Genomic DNA, 17,120 nt, shown 5'->3' with positions numbered 1-17,120 from the left:
TTGAGGAACAAGCAACTTCAATCCCAAGAAAGTATTTTAATTTTCCTAGATCTTTTATTTCAAACTCACGTCCTAGGAAGCTCTTCAGACGGAGATGTCTGTACCATCATTTCATGTCACCACAATGTCATCGACATAGGCTAGAGAATAGTGACCTTGTCACCAGACCGCTTGATTAACATGGTATGATCAACATTACTTTGTTTGTATCCCACTAAAATCATGGCCTTGTGAAATCTACCAAACCAAGCCCGAGGAGACTGCTTCAGCCCATAGAGTGTACGCTTCAGTTTGCAGACTTTGCCATGAGTTTTTTTAGATGAAAAAATGGAGGGATCTCCATATATACTTCCTCCTCAAGCTATCCATGAAGGAAAGCATTCTTGACATCAAGTCGATGTAAATCCCACCCAAAATTTACAACACATAACAATAAAATACGAACAATACTCAATTTTGCAATAGGAGCAAAGGACTCCTAGTAGTCGATCCCATAAGTTTAACTAAATGGGTGTTTTTAGCCAAGCAGAAGATGGATGGCACGGTTGATAGGTATAAAGCAAGAATTGTGGCCAAGGGTTTTACTCAAACTTATGGGATCGACTACCATGAGACCTTTGTTCCTGTTACGAAATTGATTACTGGTGACAAGGTCACTATTCTCATAGTCTATGTCTATGACATTGTGGTGACATGAAATGATGGTACAGAGATCCCGTCTGAAGAGCTTCCTAGGATGTGAATTTGAAATAAAAGATTTAGGAAAATTAAGGTACTTTCTTGGGATTGAAGTTGCTTGTTCCTCAAAAGGCATCTTTCTCTCTCTCAAAGAAGTAAGTCTTTGATCTTTTATCTGAGACTGGTTTGTTGGGTTGCCATCCTAGTGATACACCTATGGAGGCTGGTACTCGACTGAAGGATAAAGATGGTGAACCTGTTGAAAAAGGCCGTTATCAAAGACTAGTGGGAAAATTAATTTATCTCTCACATACTTGACCAGACATTGCGTTTGCGGTGAGTTTGGTTAGTCAGCTCATGCATGATTCCTACTCCACACGCATGGCTGTTGTTCTTTGTATTCTTCATTTCCAACAAGTGGCCTTCATAGTCCGAAATCTCGCGAGATCTCGCCGAGATTCTCGGTTTTTTGTAATACTGAGTCGAGATGGCATCTGAAATTGAAAAGTGCAATATCTCGCCGAGATCTTGGTTGGATCTCGGTTTCGACCCATTATTTTAACCCACCTACCACTTAAATACCTTACCTAATTGGACAAAACTCGACATATCTCGGCGAGATCTCGGGTTGACCCAAAGTTCAGGCTTCAAGTTGGGAAAAAAAAAATGGACCAACTCGGCGAGATCTCGACTCGTCTCGGTTTTTCCAAGAGTCGAGTTGGTCCCGAGACCCGAGTTTTAGTACCTTGGTGGCCTTAGTGTGCCACAACTTACCACAATGTTCACATTTGATAGGCTCCTTAATAGATTTGGAGGTGTCAGCAGTAGTAGTAGTAGTAGTAGTACTCAGACCGGACCCAATATGTATAGCTGATTGGTTTACAGTGGAAGGGTGGAGCATAGCTGAACGGAGGCGATCCTCAATATGAACCAATGCATAAGACTGCTCCAAGGTAGGAAAAGGATCTCGGTTGAGAATCTGGACTCTAATCTGATCATATTCAACGTTGAGGCCAACCAAAAAATCATAGACTCGAATTTTGTCAACAAGTTTGCGGTAGACAACAATGTCAATGGCATTGGTGGGCTGACTTTCTTTGTAGTGATCAAGCTCCTGCCAAGACTTACGGAGCTCTGTATAGTATTGGGAGACGGATAACTCATTTTGTTTTGTGTCTTGAATCTTCTTCCGCAGTTCATACACTTGAACATTATTCCTAACTTGGGAGTAAGTTTCCTTGGCAGCTTTCCATATATGGGCAGCAGTGTCCAATCCGGTGCCACAGTAGGATGCATGGAGTTAAGAAGATAAGACATCACCAAGGAATCATGAGAGACCCAACGATCCTGAGCAGGACCTTCATCAGGTTTAACAGTGGTACCTGTAAGATGTCCTGTAAAACCGCGACCTGCAATTGTTAGGTAAGTAGATCGAGATCACATCAGGTAATTGGTCCCATCTAACTTGATGGTAGTTGCAGCAAAAGGAAGGTACTCATTACAGCCAGATCCATCTGATCCAGACGAAGCTGTAGTAAGATTCATAGTTGTCACGGCGATCCAATTCAGTGGAGGGGTGTCACGTCGATATATCAACATGTCGCCGCCATGACGAGCATGTCGACCATGTTTTATTTTTTATTTTCTCTATTTTTAATGTTTTAATAGATGTATACTCAAGCCATGTTTTATTTTTTCTCTATTGTTTCTCAAGTTTTAAGAAGAAAATTCAGAAATCGAAGAAGAAATTGAAGAGGGAAAGAAGACTGGAAGAAGAAATCGAAGAGGGAAAGAAGAAATCGAAGAGGGATGCCATGGCGTAGGTCGCCATGCATGCTGCTCCAGCGCCAGGACACCATGACAACTATGGTAAGATTAGACATAGTGGCAAGAGAGTGAGCCAATCGAACTGCTCAACCAGTGAAGAAATCGAGTCTAGAGATGGGTTTGTGAATTCCCACAAATTTGACCATCAGAATAAGCCAAAAAGTAGATCGAGTCTCCCTCTGGTAGTGGCAAATGTGTCCTCCAAAAATCAGCACTTTCTGATGAGCCAATAAAAACCCTAATTTTTGTCAAAAATTAGGTCAAAGAACCTGTTCTGGAGAAAATCACCAGGCTGAATCTGAATTCTACTTGATTCAAATCTGCAGTCTTCAAACAGGAGCAGATGTTCACCAATAGCAGCAGAAAAATAATCTCCAAAAAAGCAAAAATCAATGTTCAATGAAGGGAAGAAATCAATCTTCAAGAGATAGGAGAACCGAATGCAGAATCTGGTCAGCACCTGTAGTCTTCAATCAAATCATAATCTCGAATGAGGTAGATGGAGGGCAGCAACTAGATCTTAAAGAGATCACCTCATAGTGCTGCCCTTAAGTGGTGAGAAGAACCAAGAGAGAGAGAGAGAGAGTGGCGGTAAGAGGAAGGGGAAGGTTAGGGGAAAATCAAGAAGAGCAGGGAAGGGGAAGAATAAAAGAACAAAGAAAAAAAAATGGACTGCAAACTAGATCAGAATTTTGGCTCTGATACCATGTTAGCAGACAACAAAAGAACTGATTGCTTGAGTAATGAATAGGATCACCAAGCCCCTTTATTTATAATAAAAGAGTAGAAGAATAATTACAATAGTGCCCCCCTCATAGCCGACTCTAACTTATGAGTCGGCTATGGGGGGAAAAGTCCCATAATGCCCTTGTGGCTACATAACTCAACAGTTTGAATCTGTTTTTGAGTCTTCTATATAAGTTTGAAAGGGGCTAAAGCCTTGTACATGAATTCGATTAATGAGATTGAGAGAAAAGACATAGCTTTGTGCTTTGCTCTGTGAGAGAGTACGGTGAGATGCCATTGGTGAGAGACCAAAATACAGTGAGAGGCCATGGGTGAGACACCCGAGTCTGAGAGAGACTACTCTATCTTCTTCTTCCCTTCTTCTATTTCTTGTTTGTTGTTTTAATTTTATTGTTCGGAAATTTCCTGCAAATCTGAGAATCGACCAAATATTTACTGTTGATGGATCTGCAGTTTGTGATCCTCTTGTGGACTGGTTATCACTTGTGACTGGTGTACATTACTCACAACCCAAAGTCTCTCGACTACTCCAACACCAGAAGAGCCAGGATTTCCTAAAGAGATACTTGAATGTGTCAAGAGTTGTCCAATTTTTTATTTTGTTGGGGGGGGGGGGGGGGGGAGGGGGACCAAGGCCTATAGATAAAAAGTATGGAGGAGAGGTTGATAGTAGAGAAATCTAAAATCGATTGCATAAAATGGATCCGATGGGAAATTCCTAAGATCTGTCTAATGTTTTTGTGAAATATGCCAGTTTGACAGTAAAATGTCAATCACCTTTTGTCAGGAAGGACTAATGGTGGAAGTTCATTCGTTTGGTCTTTTAGTTTCTTTCTCACCATAAACCTACTACTAACATGAATGCTCATAGATGTTGAATTCTTGTTTGAATTGTAAGAGCGAAATCATGCTCAAATTTTAATTAAACTAGCATGAAGAAATGAAGTAAACCACCCCAGTGGTGTAAGTATAGATCCAAAGTATCAACAAGATGCCATACATCTCAGACAATTCAAAGAAAGAAACCATTACTGAAGTTTTGAGCTCTAGTTACGTACTTCCCATGCCATAGCCATCTCTGCATCATAATCATCCCATCTAGAAGGAGTGCAAGGTGTCCTAATTGCAAAATCAAATCCTTGTTCATTCCTGTAAAAAACAAGAGAGGTGTTTATATGATGTTTTTGTGGCATAAATGGAATGATGATGATTACAGAACAACAGCAATAACAACAACAATTAGAACAGTACATCTTTTGTAGGGTGATCCTTGTCCCTTCAAGGCGCTTCCTGCAACGAATAGCCATCGAAAATTACGATGACACCAAGAAATATCAGCTCTCTTATGCATGCCATACTTTTTAATTCTTGCTAGAGAACAGTGTAGACTTCCTATATAACAGTTTTCATGATAAAGGAAGCCAGAAAAACCAATTTAAACTCAAGAGAGATTATTACCCCTCAAATGCTGTGCTTTCACAAGAAGTAGCTAACCAGAAGTCCTCACCAATGACGTCATAAAGATCAGAACAGGATTCGGCCTGCATTATCTGTATTTTGAATATTCTAGGTTATGCATTAAGCAGTAAAATTATCAACCCAAATTAGCCAGCAGAGACAAACAACTAACAAGAGCAAAAATCTGATCTGATAAATCGGTGTTGTGTTGCATCAGTAGATTAAACTTCACATTATCTATAAAAGAGGTAGATATGCATGAAGCAGGGCCATTTCACTTGGGTGAATGGCCTCATATCAACTTTCACAGGCATTATTCAGTTTCAACCATAAGCACTTTGAGACCCCCTAATGATTTAGTGGGACCTTCTCCCTTTAAAAATCAACCTGTTCATCAAGTTGTAAAGGAGCTAGATTCATATGTTGACTGGTGTAACTGTTAAAGTCACACCATTGCAATTGTTTGGCCTTAACAACTAAATGAATAACTTTGTTTGGAAAGGTAAACTGGGAACTGACTGAATGCAGAAAAACCTGGGTGTTGGGTCATGCAGTCAACAGGACAAGTCAAATATTTAAATAGGTTTCAAAACATTGGTCCCCTCCATTCAACAGACTTTCAAAACCACCCAAGGTTTTCAATCTGGAGCAAAAGTTCTAATCAGGTGTACCAACTCAGGATTTGGCTAGACTTAAAAGGCCTAGAAGTGGAAGTGACTCAGGGGTCATAGGTGTTGGCTAAAAAAGGGGTAAAGGAGTCTTTTTATACATTTGAGCTTCATTTAGTTTTTACTAAAAAGTGGGACCCACTTTCATAATCCTAGAAGTTCACACAAGTCACACAACTACAATCTCCACAAAACTCAAGTGCGTGTGTGTGGATCGAGCACAAAGGAGTGAAGTTCAGATCTTTGTGAAGTTCAGATGGGACCCACAACTCCACAAGACGACCAGTGGGTCCAAATTATCCAACCACTCCCTAAATGGCACAAGTATAAACTATCACTCTTAAGTATCATCACCAGGGTATATTCCAGCAGTTAATGTTCCCTCAATGAAAGAAATGATAATGGTTTTCACTGTTTTGGTTGGGAAAAGCATTTGAGGAAGTAGCAAAATTCAGTTATTGAAGTGGTTGGATTTCAATTTTCACATATACCTCAGCATACAAGACTAGAAACCTGCATGAACATACACATTCATACACACCAAAACAGGGTATGAAAAAAAGGGAAATATTCACCAAAACACGTCTGTAGGTGGGTGCGCAACTGCGCACAGACCTTACATAAGCTATAAGTGCAACACATTTCCTAGGGCTGTGGAAAGGTAACTATTGATTGGAACACACAACCTTCATGTTAAACAAAACAATTAGAATGGGAATGCTTGAAAGATCTAATCAACCAAGCAAGCCTTTGTATTTATAAATTCAGAATTACTTCCTAATGACAGAATTACCCCTAGCTTAGCCGACTTCACTGGGCAATACATAAAACATAAAATAAAACCTCAAAAAGACCAGAATACCCTACCCCCACGGTATTCTGGTGTACATTATTCAACACTCCCCCTCAAGTTAGAGTAAAAATGTCAATCATGCCCAACTTCGATAAATTAGGATGAAACGTCTTTCCAGACAGTCCCTTGGTGAATATCAGCAATCTGGTCAGCAGACTTCACAAAAGGAACACAAATCAGCCCTTCTTCCAATTTTTCCTTGATGAAATGCCTAATCCACTTCGACATGCTTGGCAATATCATGCTGCACCGGATTATGTGCAATGCTGATTGCAGCCTTGGTCACAGTACAACATCATAGGGAGACGGATAGGAACACCAAGATCATGTAGCAAACCTTTCAGCCAGAGCAACTCACAAATGCCTTATGCCATAGCACTAGAACGAGCTATCATATTCTGCTTCTTGCTACGCCAGGTGACAAGATTGCCACCTACAAAAGAACAATACCTAGAGATAAACTTGCGATCCAGAGAACCAGCCCAATCAGCATTAGTGTATGCCTATATTCGTAGGTGATCATGAGGAGATAGGAGAATGCCTTTCCCTGAGCTGGCTTCAAGTAGTGAAGAATACGAAGAACAACCTCCATATGGGAAGAGTAGGGATCATGCATGAACTAACTCATAGTACTCATAGCAATAGCAATGTCAGGACGAGTGTGTGAAAGTAAATCAACTTCCCCACTAGTCTTTGGTACCGGCCTTTATCAACAGGATCACCCTCCTTTTCTCTAATACGAACACTAGCATCCATAGGAGTATCTGAAGGGTGACATCCTAACAAACCAGTTTTAGTCAATCAATAAATTTAGGACATACTTCCTTTGGGAGAGAAAGATGCCCTTAGAAGATCTGGCAACTTCAATCCCAAGAAAATACCTTAGCTTTCCTAGATCCTTGATCTCAAACTCTTGTCCAAGAAATGTCTTCAAACGGCTGATCTCATCACCATCATTGCCAGCGACCACAATATCATCAACGTAGACTATGAGAACAGTGATGTTTTCAACAACCCTCTTTATAGAAAGAGTGTGATCAGCATTACTCTGCTTGTAGCCCATAGAAATCATGGCCTTGTGAAACCGACCAAACCATGCTCGAGGTGTTTGCTTCAGCCCATAAAGTATACGCTTCAATCTACACACTTTGCTTTGGTTTTTGTCACAAGAGAACCCTGGTGGGATGTCCATATATACCTCCTCATCAAGTTCTCCATTGAGAAAAGCATTCTTCACATCCAGCTGTTGTAAATCCCATCCAAGACTGACTGCACAAGATAACAAAACTCGAACAGTATTCAGCTTTGCAACAGGGGTAAAGGTCTCCTGGTAATCGATCCCTAATACCTTTGCGAACAATAATAGCTAGGTCAAGAGGAGAATTATTACTAGGTGGAGAAGTAGGTTCTGGATCCGGAGTTGGCAACTGGATGGGTAATTGTGTTATAGAGGATTGAAGTTGCTTATGTCTGGTTCTACTCTTTGCATAAACCTTCAAATTTGATGCATTAATCCTCCTCTGAAATTCACCAATGGTTTTCCGGACTGGAGTGATCCCCCTTGAGCAGGAATTTCGGTAATCACCCCCTGTGTAGGAACATCTCCCCCTGAAGAAGAGGAAGGGACAAGAGCAGGAACCTCCCCTTGTATAGGAACAAAAGAGGGAGGAACAGGAGCAGGAATAGGAGCAGACTCATCATACACATCCTAAGGGGGGGTCTATGGTCAACACATCTTCACTAGAACTCCACCCCTGAGGAGGTGGGGACGAATAATAGGAGAGAGTCTCATGAAAGACCACATCCATACTGACCATGGTACGTCGGGTAGGAGGATAATAACACTTGGACCCCTTTTGGGTAGCAGAGTAACCTAAGAAAATGCAGCGGAGACCACAGGGCTCAAGTTTACCAGGGGATTTCGTATCCCTAGCATAATAAACACAGCCACACCTTGGGGGGAACAATAAAGGAAGAAGGGCCATATAAAAGCTTAACAGGGGACTTGGAGCCAAGAACCCGAGTGGGCAGCCTATTGATTAAATAGGCTGCAATAAGGACAACATCCTTCCAATAAAAGGATGGAACATTTCGAGCAAACATAAGTGCTCTAGCCACCTCCCAGAGATGGCGATTTTTCCTCTTAGCCACACCATTTTGGGCTGGAGTATCAACACAGTTGGTTTAATGTAAAATCCCATGGGCAACAAGGTATTTTTGGAACTGACCTTCCATATACTCTGTCCCATTCATAGTTCGAGAACTTGCGAGATCTCGCTCGAGATCTCGGTTTTTCAGGAAGTCAAGACGAGTTGCTATACGATTTTTAAAAGTACATCTTCTCAGTCAAGATCTAGGCGAGATCTCGACATCTCGACCCCAAACTCCTTTTGGGCTGGAGTATCAACACAACTGGTCTGAAGTAAAATCCCATGGGTAACAAGGTATTTTTGGAACTGACCTTCCATATACTCTGTCCCATTCATAGTTCGAGAACTTACAAGATCTCAGTTTTTCAGGAAGTCGAGACGAGTTGCTATACGATTTTTTAAAGTACATCTTCTCAGTCGAGATCTCGGCGACAACTCGACATCTCGACCCCAAACTCCTTTATATGAGTGCCAAATCTCGATATCTAGGCGAGATCTCGGTGGGAAATCTTGGTATACAGACACTTATGTATGCCAGCAATCAAGATAGACACTTATTTATGCCTAATATCATTTAAGTAAATGTTCATTTACTTAAGATATTATTCATAAATAAACAAATACCCCCTATTTGAATCCAATAAAACTAGTTAAAAATCAAATTCCAATAGGAAAAAAAGTCAACCCCCCCCCCCCCAGTTCAAGAACAAAAACTTGATTTTCTGTGATAGGTGCAATTTTCAACTTTATAATGCTGGGGTTTTTCTCAAACTTAAAATTCCATAAATCTTAATATGGTAAAACATTGCTAAAAACCAAAAGTACGGTAAAATATTCATTTGTTTTGATGTCTAAAAAAATATTTTCATTCAGAGTGATTTTGACAGTATTTGCACACACCAAATTAAGTTTGACCGGTGCATAACTCATTCAATATAAATCAGATTTAAGCAATCTTGGACTTGTTGGAAAGCTTTCAAAAAAAAGCTTAAAGTTAGCAATGTTTTACCATATTAAGATTTATAGGATTTTAAGCAATCTTAGGACTGAATACATTAACATATCACATTTTATGTAACATTTGTTTAAAGATTGATGTATCGTACACTTAAACATTTCTAATGCTTATTTAAGTTGTTTTACATTAATTGAATGTTTTGACTGCTTTCTATTACTAAATTATGTGTAGAGTAGGGTATTTTAGTATGTTGTCGCCTACCAACCTATGGTCCGAAGTGAAACTCATATTTGGACTTTGTTTTTGCAAAATCTGATAGTGTCATTGTGTTTAAATGGCCTAAAATAGGCTGAATACCAATTTTCAAATCCAAACTAGGTCTAAAACCCACCGAGTTAAGGCTTCGAGTCGGAAAAAAAAAGCACCAACTCGGCGAGATCTCGACTTGACTCGGTTTTTCCAAGGATCGAGTTGGTACCGAGTTCCGAGTTTTAGTACCTTAGTCCCATTGTCACTTCTCAAGACTTTGAGAGTGGCATTAAATTGGGTTTGAACCATCTTATGAAAATGCTGACAACAGGAAAAAGCTTCATTTTTTGTGTGCATTAGATAGACCCAAGTGGATCTAGAATAACAGTGTATGAATGTGATAAACCACCGATGACCAGAAATAGAAACTTTACAACTAGGACCACACACATCAGTATGAATCAAGTGAAATAAGGACGAACTTCTTTTACTAGAAATAGGATAAGTTGAACGTGTCTGTTTGGCCAAGACACAAGCCTCACAAAAAAAATCTTCCTTATTACAATGTTTAACCAAAGCTGGAAATAAATGGGATAAAGTTCCTAAGGGGGGGGGGGGTGTCCTAATCTAGAATGACATTGGTGTAATTCAGAGGAGAAAGAAGAAGGTTGATATAGTTGGGAAGGTAATGCTCTTGGAGGAAGAAATCCATCATCAAGCAGGTACAATCCACCATGCACTTTACCCGATTCAATTGTCTTCCCCAATTCCAGTTCCTGAAAAACACAATGAGTTGGAAAAAAGGTAACATTGCAATTCAGATTTTTAGTAAGACTACCAATAGAGAGAAGATTAGTAGTGAAATTGGTAATATGCAAAACAAAAGATAAGGTAAGAGAAGGGGAGCAGCTAATGGTTCCTTTTCCGGAGACCGATGAGAGGGAACCATCAGCCACTTTGACTTTATCCCTGCCAGAAGTAGGGGAATAGGTATGAAAAAGGCTAGAAGAACCTGTCATGTGATCAGTTGCACCAGAGTCTATGATCCATGGAGTGCAGACAACCGATGCACAGTGATCAGCAAAGAAAATACCTGAATGGGCAAAGTGGGCACCTGATGGAGTGGAGTAACTGGCAGGAAGAGATGTAGTGAGGCAGCGGAAGACTGTAACATACACCTGAAAGCCAGTAATTTTTCTTGGGAGAGACCATTTTCAGCAGTGGGGGCTGTAACTACACTTTCAAGGTGATTAGCCTTGTTTCAGTTTTACCATGACCACGTTTGGCCTCAAAATCAGCAGGCTTCCCATGTGATTTCCAGCAATTCGCCTTAGTGTGATATGGTTTGTTGCAATGCTCACACTTTACAGGCTCTTTTACCGAAGCAGCCAAAGCATTACCCTCAGATGTAGGAATAGGGTTGGAACCAGCAGCTTGTAAAGCTGATCTCTCAACCGTAGGAGTGAACAACATAGTAGCCCAACGGGTCTCCTCAGTGTGAACAAAAGTAAAGGCCTGCTCCAATGTTGGAAAAGGGACCCGGCCAAGAACTTGCACACGAATTGGATCGTATTCAGCATTAAGACCAGCTAGAAAATCATAAACACGAATCTGGTCCACATATTTGCAATAGGCAGCAATGTCCGCAGCGATAGAGGGTTGGAAACGAGAGTAGTGATCCAATTGTTACCATAAGCTCTTGAGGGCAGCATAGTGTTTGGAGACAGACAACTCCTTCTGAATAGTGGCATGGAGTGTCTTACAGATTTCATAAACTTGGGCAGCATTCCCCAATTGTCCATAGGTTTCCTTGGCAGCAGTCCATATTTGTGTGGCTGTTTCAAGGAGAAGATACTAACTAGAGAGGTCAGGTTGCATGGAATTCAACAAGAATGACATAACCATAGCATCATTAGCAATCCATCGAGCCTGAATGGGACCCTCATCAGGGGGCTGTGTAGAGGTGCCAGTAAGATGGCTAGTAAGTCCTCTTCCAGCCACTGTGTAGAGGTACCGACATGATACATACCGATACGTCTCCTTTTTTTTTAAAAATGAACTGTCTCGAATTGTATCGACTGATACGGGCCGGTATGATACGATACGACTGATATCGATACATCGATACGTCCAGTAAAGGGTTCTGTGGATGGTTTAATACGTATCGATACGTATCGGTCGATACGGCTCGATACATACCGATACATTACCGATACACCGACCGATACATACCGATACCATCGGTACATTCCATAAAAAAGCCATTTTCATTCACAGACTCGATACACTTAATCTAACGAAAAAATAAAGGAAAACTCTCAACCAAGAGTTTAAAATCTTGCATTTAATCTTGGTTTTTCACACTTCTAAACTAAAAAAACGAATCAAAGAGTGCTATAACATCATCCTTTGCATCATGCAATACTCTTCATGGCTATAGACGATTACAACATGTAAGGAACCTCATCTTTTATAACAATTTCAATTTAATGCACTTGTTTGGTTATACATTATTCACCATTTTAGGTTTTATGCATGACACTTATTATATATTGCTTGTTTATATTGTTTTTTGTTCCAAAAGTGTATTTCCATGTGTATTTTGATCATTTTTATGCGTATCTATATTGTTCGATACGTATCTCCGAAACGATACGATACGATACGATACGTCTCTTAAAATCACGCTACCGATACGATACCCGATACCGATACTTTAAACCTTGGGTAGCATAAGGGAGAAACTCAGTCCTAGATTGACCATCACCTCTAGAAGTAGCCGTGGTAAGATCAGACATCATGATGGAATTGAGTTACCAAAGCAGCTAGCCAAGTAAAGAACCAGAAAATCAGATCGATATGGGCAGAATCGATCAGAAATTTGGAAACTTGATGTCTTCAAAAAACTTCAATAGAAGGGGCTGTAATTGAGGTGGAGCACCAATAGGAGAGGGAAAGATTCCCTCAAAATAATTATGCAATCAGATGGCTGAAACCCTAAGATTGATATAGTGTTAGGGTTTTCAAAACCCTAACAGTCGAGATCGATGTAGGGGAATGAGCTGTAACTTGAAAAGTCTTCAATTATCGATGAAGAAACTTGATAGATGCTGTCCGAAGCCTGCTAGTGGAGCTCCAAAGTGAACAATCAACCTCCCAAGTAGAAAGGGTTGATTTTCAAAAAGAGAAGCAGTCAAAAAAATCGCAGAAGAGAGAAGGCAGCAGCTATCAAAAAAAAAAAGGTTCAGATCCTCTATGGTGAGGTGGGATGGAGGGCAGCACTTAGATCATAATATGAGTACTGAATCTCGCGAAATCTCGGTTGAGATCTCGAATATTTCAAGTATCTCGACCTGACCGAAACGAAACACAAGCTCGAATAAAAAAAATGCAAAAACTCGGTCGAAATTTCGACCATCTCGCGATATCTTGAGACAATCAAAATCTCGCGAGATATCGAGATTCCTTTTACAAAAGTAGCTTTATAAACACCAAAACTCGTTAGAGACTAACAAGCTCTAGTTTTTTGGGGTTTTTTTCTCCTCGTTAGTCTCGGTCGTTTCTTCTTCCATACTATGACGTGGCATTCATTTGTCCTACAGTCGGAGAACAATGCATGTCGGTTCCATCGGACTATGAGTGGGGTCGATCCTGGACGTCGGAGTAATTATTATTAGAATATTTGTAAACATTTGAGTCACTAGATGACTACTTAACTTGTATTGGACTACTGGGGATATTGTCATATTGATATGATCTTCTTAACTTGTTATTTACTTATTGTACTTAATATTATGACTTAAGTTATGACATATGAGTCATTCACTTTATGTTTCCAACTTCCAAGTAAATTTACTTGTTTAAAATGCTTATTAATCATTAATTTATTATGTCCTCTAGTACTTAAAGTCTTAAACAATGTGTATGTGTAATTAACTAAGTTATACATTAGGATTCGACCGTACATTGCCAATCAATGGTGCAAATCCAAAACACCACTTTGGGTGACTATTTTTGCAATTCGAACATTTAAATGTGTTTATATAGCCTAAAATAGGGTTTCCATGAAGTTTCAGGCCTTAACTTGGCCTAAAACCCACCAAAATGACCTACCGAAACATAACGAAAAAATGCAAAATTTTGACCGAAATATCCGAAATTTTGGATATTTCGGTCAGCCCGAAACACCGAAACGAAACGAGTTTTCGAACTATGTGATCACCTCATTAGTGCTACCCTTGAAGGATGGAGAGAACCAAGAAGAGAAGAAGAAGAGAGATCGAGAAAGAGAGAAAGGAAGGTGGAAGTGATGGAGAAACAGGTTTTGTATAACCTAGATCAGAGAATTGGCTCTGATGCCATGTTAAACAAAACAATTAGAATGGGAATGCTAGAATGATCTAATCGACCAAGCAAGCCTTTGTATTTATAAATTCAGAATTACATCCTAAAGACAGAATTACCCCTAGCTTAGCTAACTTCACTAGGCAGTACATAAAACATAAAATAAAACCTCAAAAAGACTAGAATACCCCCACTGTATTCTGGTGTACATTATTCAACACTTCAACTGTAATGCATATCAGGCTTCCATCCATCCATCCCACAGGTCTCCAGGTCTGCTAGGAGAAAAGCCAACTCTAACCTCCAACCCTGCCTTTTTATCTTCTAATTGTGGCTCTTAAACCAGCCATTCTTTGTAAATTTAGCCAAGAGAGACACAGATTCATCTTTGACACGCCAGTCCTATACATAATCTCCTCTGGTACTGAAATTTTTTTTTCTTCATGAAGGTGCTAGTTGTATCAGCTGGTAAACTTTATGGCAGGTAGTCACCGAGACCTGGGATCAAGTTCTGCCATCACTTTACTACCAATCCCCCACTTCCAAAAGAAAAGCAAAAAAAGGTTGTCATCTCCAACTCCTCAAAAGAATGAAGCAGAGAAACCACGGCTGCTACTCTGTAGCTGCCTGATTTTTCTATAACAGACTTCAAAATATAGATGGTGATAGTGATGAAAAATGGAGGTGAAGGTGGAATAATATTTTGAGCTTAGAAAGAAGAGAAGAGGATTTTAAGCTATTCAAACCTGAGATTTCTCTTTCCTTTATTTTTTAGTGTAATTGTATTGGGAGAGGGGGAGTTGGGCTAAAGAGAAGGGTGGGTTGGGGCTAAGACCGGTGAGACATATAATTGTGGCTTTGTTAGGGAAGCTGGAGACTGAGGGACAAAGGAGGGACTTCAGAAAGAAGTAATCAAGGCAAAATATGTGATGGTGGAAGCACATTGAGAAACTCGAGAGGTGAGGGGGCTCACGGGAAAGGGGTGTGAAGAGAATCTGGAACACCTCTAGGGTGTTTCAAGGGGTGGGATTCAAGGTGGTAAATAGGAACTGGGTGAAATGATAGGAGGATCCTTGGTGTGGTGAAGAGTCATTGGAGGTCTTCCAGACTTGTTCACTATTGCCTGGAATCAAGAGGTGAGAGTCTTGAAACAAGGGGGAAAGGAGAGGGATCTGAGAGATTTTTTTCCGGAAATCCCTTACTAAACCCTAACAAAGCCCACTCCCCTACCCCCCCCACCCCACAAAAAAAATAAGAAAAACGAAATCTTCATTTGTTAGATGCTGACCCCTCCACTGATACATGGCCCAGGTTGATTATCTCTAAAACAGTAAAACAAAGCACCCCTTTTCCATGAAGGGCAAGGCTGAAGATCACCCATTCAACCTACCTCATCCTCAATGCCATTCCTAGCATAAGAATCGGAGGGACTTGATGGATCGAAACATAAAATTTAGTATGACCATTTTAAAGAATCAGCATCTTTTGTATCTGTTCTTGCACAAATCAAGGCATATTCAACTATAAGAAGCGGGTCAAAAAACCAATTTTTCTACCACATTAATGTAAAGGCCTTCATCATAAACAAAATTTTGTCCTCTTATCTAACAATACCTATATTACCAAAGTTTTCCTAGAGTGGAAAATCTGGAGTGTGGCAATTCCAACCTCAGATATTGTTAAGTGTAATGTGACTTATGTTGAGTGTTATTAGGAATTACCATTATTCTAAGGGTATATTTGGTAGTATGTAGTGAGTTATGGGTAGTGTTGTAACTAGTTTATCTAAGTCATTTCCTTTACTGTAATTACACTACATTCAATAGTTTATACAAGCAATGTAGGAGGTCTTGGTTAGATATACAGTCTAACCGAGACTCTCAGTCTCTCTCTCAGGGTTTCTTCTCTCTTCTCTTCTCCTCCTCTTTATTGCTGATCTTCTAAGCTTTGGTATTATTGCATGGTATCAGAGCCTAATTGATCAGCTCCTTTCTTCAATCCTTGTTTTGATAGTCTTCTAGGGATCTTCCCTCTTGGTTTGCAGCAACCTATGCTGCCCTATCTATCTTATGAAACCCGAGTTGTTGATTACATGGAATAAACTAGGGTTTCCCTTGTATATGCTGTCTACATGAAAGAGATTACTAACTACAGTTATTCCATGGTGTTATTTTATCAATTTTTATGAAAATTGCCTGCTGTTTTCAAGCCTGTGGTACCCTCTGCTTATGGCTCTTTTCCTGGCAGAATAGATATTCTATATGATGCTTCATCTGATTATCAATTTGATCCGAGGTTTCAGTGCATTATTGGCCCTACTGGAAAGGGTCTTCTATCCTATATTGAGGTTGATTCAAGCCTCTGTTTTTACTGATGTTTACTTAACAGATATCAAGGCAATGGTGTCAACTGGCCATGTGTCAAATTTTAGACTCAAAGTCAATCATATAATATCCCATGTGTTGGCATCTTCCTTGTATTTTTCAGCCATCCATGTATTGGCGTGAACCCTCCTGTAGTACTGAAGTTTCAATACTTTGTTTGCCCACTTGGCCAGCATGTCATTAAACTTTCAACCCCATCTCACTCGCCACATGGCAGAACCAGGTACCAGCCTGGATAACCTCCCCAAACGTGCCCATTAGAAGCCCCACTCCCTACATATAATAACCAATTGTATTCATCGACCATACTATTTTTTTCCCCTAAGCATCCCTAGCAATTGTTTCTGTAATTATAACCATGTCAATAGTTCCATTTCATGTGATTGACTTTTGGATATTCTGCAAATCAAACAATCAAAACAGTAAAACACACAAACTTCGTCATTGTAGTCTTAACTTCAGAAAACCTTTGAGATTGGTACTACTTGGTTGAAACTCGGATTGGCACTTGTAATTCAGAAACTTCAAACAGCATTTTGAATTTTGATTGCAGCAAAGGAAACGAAACAGTAGAAAGTAGAACATTGACTGTAGAAAAGCCAAAGTGATGATAATCAAACTAAATTTTATCGGGGGGAAGAACCATAAGAAGCTTAGTAGAACTTTTAGTTTTCAATGCAAATCACTAAAGCTAAGTAATGATTGCTCACTTGAGATCAGTGGGAAACTGTTTCCCTTCAGTGGCATAGAAGGATAACTGAAAAAAAAGCATCCTCAATCCTCATAGAAACAGCTTGGGATGAT

At 39.9% G+C, this 17,120-nt stretch overlaps 1 protein-coding gene across 4 annotated transcripts in view; it reads right to left on the bottom strand.

Moving 5' to 3' along the window:
* LOC122663423 (suppressor of RPS4-RLD 1) overlaps positions 1-17,120 on the bottom strand; it is a 95,421-nt gene that overhangs the window by 10,958 nt on the left and 67,343 nt on the right. For all 4 annotated transcript variants that reach the window (XM_043859132.1, XM_043859131.1, XM_043859133.1 and 1 more), the window contains 3 exons: positions 4,711-4,802; positions 4,504-4,542; positions 4,311-4,401 (listed from right to left, as the gene is read on the bottom strand). In XM_043859132.1, coding sequence (XP_043715067.1) covers positions 4,311-4,401; positions 4,504-4,542; positions 4,711-4,802 — 222 coding nt within the window. The remainder of the gene's footprint in view (positions 1-4,310; positions 4,402-4,503; positions 4,543-4,710; positions 4,803-17,120) is intronic.

Source organism: Telopea speciosissima, chromosome 5, assembly GCF_018873765.1.
Source record: "Telopea speciosissima isolate NSW1024214 ecotype Mountain lineage chromosome 5, Tspe_v1, whole genome shotgun sequence".
Taxonomy (NCBI): Eukaryota; Viridiplantae; Streptophyta; class Magnoliopsida; order Proteales; family Proteaceae; genus Telopea; species Telopea speciosissima.
This window is presented reverse-complemented; position numbering and strand designations above follow the sequence as displayed.